Genomic DNA, 4,288 nt, shown 5'->3' with positions numbered 1-4,288 from the left:
CAGCGGGCTGGGAACACAGGCGGCAGCTCAGACCCCCGGGCGGGGCTCACCTGAGCCCACCGAATGCAAGAAGCCGGGCCAGGAGCGAGTTTATCATAAGTCAGGGACACGGGCTGCGATCCATTGTTGAGCCCCTCCCCGGCGTGTCACACACATCCCTCTGTGAGGCACACAGACCCACGTGGAGGGAGTGAGGAGAGGAGACAGGAGACGAGTAGGCGGCCTGACCGGCCCAGCCTCTGAGGCTGCATCAGAACCAGGGCTGCGTTCTGAGCGCGTCCAGGAGCTGTCCGGGGTTTAAGGCTAGTTTCACAGTTGTCACCTTGGCTGATGGATGTGTCCAGCTAAGTTATGTGGGCGGGGCGGGGGGTAGAAGCAGGGAGCCCCATGAGGAGGCCATGGGACAGGGGCTAGGCCATGGGGAGGGGCGAAGTAAAGTGGTAGGTCCAGGAATAACTCGGGTTTGGGGTTCGGATGGGGAGAGGAGGGAACGGGGACTCCAGCCCTGCCCGCCCCACCCCCTCCCCGTTTGCCTGGGCCCCGGGCCGGCCGCGGGGGCGTGGGCTCATGGCCGGTCCCGCAGGAGGTGGACATCTACACCGTGAAGGTGGAAGACCTGACGTTCACCTCGCCCTTCTGCCTGCAAGTGAAGCGGAACGACTACGTGCACGCGCTGGTGGCCTATTTCAACATCGAGTTCACGCGCTGCCACAAGAGGACCGGCTTCTCCACCAGTGAGTCCGGGGAGGGCCGCCCGCTCTGCCTCATCCCCACCCGCGGGCCCGGGCAGGACCCTCGGGGGTGACGGGGGTGAGGGGGGTGGAGGATTCACGGGCAGGTGGACCACAGTCAGCGCTCCGTAAACAGCCATGGGGGAGGGGTGCCAGGCAGAGGGAGGGGCAGGACCAAGGGCTGACCCGACTCCGCCCTCAGGCCCCGAGTCCCCGTACACACACTGGAAGCAGACGGTGTTCTACATGGAGGACTACCTGACGGTGAAGACGGGCGAGGAGATCTTCGGCACCATCGGCATGCGGCCCAACGCCAAGAACAATGTGAGGCTTGGGCACCTGGGGGGGGACTGTGGAGGCACCTCTGCTTGTCTGGGGCTCCTGGGGCTCCGTCTGGAACACGATTGTACTGGGGACCTGCGGGCAGAGGGCCCTGGGGACCAGCCACGATCAGGCTGAACCCCTGCCCTCCCGATGTTCCCGATCTAGACATGGGTCACGGTCAGCGGTGAACGACAGCGGGAGGTGACTGTGCCACGCTGGCGAGGGCGGGCCAGCTGTGAAGGTGGGGTGGGGGGAGCCTGGTTTCCCAGCCTGGGCCTGGGGATCCAGGGAAGCAAAGGAGGGCCGGGCCGTTTGTTCCTCCTGCGCCTCTGGCAGGACGCAGCTGCCACTGGCTGGGGCCTGGGGGTTGGGGGCAGTGCTGAGGCAGAGGCAGAGTCGGGAGCTCCAGCTCAGCCTCATGAGAGGAGGAAGGGTCTGATTCCTGAGTGGAGGGGCGTGGCCTGCGCCAAAACATCAGGTCTGTGTGTAAGGGTGGATGGTGCCCAGGGAGCCTGGATGGAGGGGAGTGGCACCCACTTTCGAAGTCAGGGAGACAAGCCCGTTAAAGCAGGGACTCAGCCAGGGACTGTTTGCTGTGCCCCAGATGACACTGGTCACTAGAGACGTGGGGTTATTACAGACTGGAGAGGGTGCTCCCCTCTGCTTGCTCCTCACCTGGACAGTTCTGCATCTCTGCCTGCCCTGTCTCCGGTCCCCTCATGTCCTCCCTCTCCCCACAGCGCGACCTGGACTTCACCATTGACCTGGACTTCAAGGGCCAGCTGTGTGAGCTGTCCTGCTCCACCGACTACCGGATGCGCTGAGACGGCGCCCGGTGTCTCCCACCCCAGCCCGGCCGGCCCTGCACAGGCCCAGCGGCTGTGGCATTTCTTAGGCGGTTTCGGGATCCCCCTTCCTCTCCTTTTCTCACAAGGGAGTGACAGGGGCCTGGGCCCGGGATGGGAGGGTTGGGGGGTGGGCACATTGTGACTGTTTTTCATAACTTATGTTTTTATATGGTTACATTTATGCCAATAAATCCTCAGCTGGGACAGCTTGGCTTCTGGGGGGTTGGGGCTCTGTGTGCAGGTGCTAAGGTTTCAGTCTGAGCAGCCAGGAGTACCCGGATGATGGCGTAGGTCTCTGTCCTCACTTGGGTCTAGTTCTGTCTCACCACAGCCCTGAGTCTTGTCCCAGCTCACCTCCTGCTCGCTCCGGGGATCTCCCCCCCACCCTCTCTGGGGGGAGTGAACCTGTCCCCCCCAGTCCCCTCTCCTGCCCCTGAGGCCCTGTTATCTCTCGTCCCCACTGGACATGGCTCTGAGCCCAGCTGCACTGCCAGGCTGGTGGAGGACTGGGGTGTGGGTTCCCAGTATAGCTGGGCCCTTAAGCTTCTCAAAAGGCCATTCCCCTGTCTCCCCCAACACACGATTCCTCTGTTTTTTTCTGGCCAGGCCCCTCCAAGGCCAGGCCAGGGCTGAGTGGCAGAGAGCACTGTCCTGCCCTCAGCAGCTAGGGAACCGAGTTGCGGTGGAGGTGTGCTGGGGTCAGTTCCTTCTGGGGGGGTGGCTTAGTGTGGGGTCCCACCTCAGGGTAGCAGAGCCTCCCCACCTCAGAGGTGGGCACCAAGGTCCCACTGACCTTCACAGGCCCCTGCTGCAGGCCCGGTGTCCTCATCCCCACCCTCCCCATGGCCCTGGGCACAGCCCCATCCCCCAGGACCCGGACCACTCAGCACAGCATCCCTGTCTCCACAGCGCCTGCCCCGCCTGCTCCGTACGGCTGAGCCCTAGGCTTGCTGGCAGCTGATCCGTTCTAGGCTGGTGTCCGCACTGGCTGTGCTGAGGCTCGGGCTCTGTCCCTATCCCCAGGGGCTTTAGGTTCCGGAGTCTCCCTGGGTGAGAGTGAGGTCTGGGCTACACTGGAGCCCAGAGCTTCCCCTTCCCCACCCCTTTCCTTGGAAGCCGATGCTGACGCCACTCGAAAGTATCAGCTGTCCCGTGTCTTCCCTGCGCCTTGGGATTCCCTCTCCTGAGGCCTGGGCGCACCAGCACGCCCATGAGGGCTCCTAGGGACCGTGGAGGAGGGAGGTGGAGATCTGGGTGCTAATCCTGCCTCTCTGGCCTGGTTTACTCTCTTGGGAGGTAAAACAGGCCTTGAGCTACATCTCACCCCCCTTACCCAGACCAGGGGGGAGGGGGCGGGGCTGCCCGCGCAGGGGCAACTTCACTGGCCGATTTTTCTGGTGACCAACACCCACATGCTGTTGCTTCTAGCTTCCTCCACCCTGGGGGACCCCCGAGTCCTTGGGCAGGTGGGAAAGGCTGGTGGTGTCAGGGACATGGCTGCAAGGAGACCTTGAAGGGCACACGCCTCCTCAGGCCAAGGCTTTCAGTCTCAGAACAGGAAGGCATCTCAGAGCTGCCCTGTCGGATACTGAGCCCCATTTCTCCTGTTTGTACCCCAGTATCACGCTCCTCTGTGGCCCCTGTTCCCTGGGCACATGCCAAATATACCACCTGCCGGAGCCCCAATACTGGCCCCGGTCTGCCTCCAAGGAAAGTTGGGCTATGGCGTTCTAGTCTAGATGGTCTCCTGGACCTGTGGCAGTGAGGCCTGCGCAGTGCCCAGCTTGTTGGGTGACCTTGGCACCTCTCTGCACCTCCCCTAGCCTCAGTTTACCCATCTGTATATTGCGGCCACGACCCCAAGTTTCCATTGGGCTTGCCCAGATGTCTTCCCCCCAACAGCCTCCTCCTTCCCTCCCCCAGTCCCCGCTGTGACTGGGCGGGACCCAGGGGCACCCCAGAGCCAAATAAAAGGTGATCTCCGTGTTTCAGTCTCTGCTCTTTCTGGTCTGACCCTAACACATCTTCCCTCGCGGAAGTCCCTTTGACTAACTTGAATCCAACCGGCTGTAGCCGCCTCCCTTGCACCAACGCAGCTGCACCTTGTGCGGGTAGTTTTGTGGGTCTATCGGGTCCCAAAGCAGCTCCTCCCTCCCTGGGATGGTGGACGGAGATCCGCTCCGGCTCCCGCTGGATGCCCCACGTGCGTGCCTCGCCTACCGGAGCTCGGCTGCGAATTCCAAGCTGAGCCTCGTTCCCGGAAGGGAAAGGAGCGAGCGCCCTGAGAGAGCGGACTGGGGGGCCCGGGAGCCTGGGGCTCAGGGTAGATGCTGCGTAGAAGGCTGGGGGCGGACGGGGAATGGGGCGGGGTCGGAAGACCGCTAG

The 4,288-nt window shown here is 63.2% G+C and overlaps 1 protein-coding gene across 1 annotated transcript in view; it reads left to right on the top strand.

Annotated features, from left to right (window-relative positions):
- Positions 1 to 3,886, top strand: part of PRMT1 (protein arginine methyltransferase 1) — an 11,089-nt gene extending 7,203 nt beyond the window's left edge. Inside the window, exons 9-11 of the mRNA XM_015565427.1 lie at positions 584 to 734; positions 934 to 1,055; positions 1,796 to 3,886. Of these exons, the coding sequence (XP_015420913.1) occupies positions 584 to 734; positions 934 to 1,055; positions 1,796 to 1,879 (357 nt within the window). The 3' untranslated portion in view covers positions 1,880 to 3,886. The remainder of the gene's footprint in view (positions 1 to 583; positions 735 to 933; positions 1,056 to 1,795) is intronic.
- The last annotated feature ends 402 nt before the right edge of the window (positions 3,887 to 4,288 follow it).

This window comes from Myotis davidii, unplaced genomic scaffold (assembly GCF_000327345.1).
Source record: "Myotis davidii unplaced genomic scaffold, ASM32734v1 scaffold2100, whole genome shotgun sequence".
Classification (NCBI taxonomy): Eukaryota; Metazoa; Chordata; class Mammalia; order Chiroptera; family Vespertilionidae; genus Myotis; species Myotis davidii.
The sequence above is the reverse complement of the archived record's forward strand: the minus strand, read 5'-3'. Positions and strand labels throughout refer to the sequence as shown.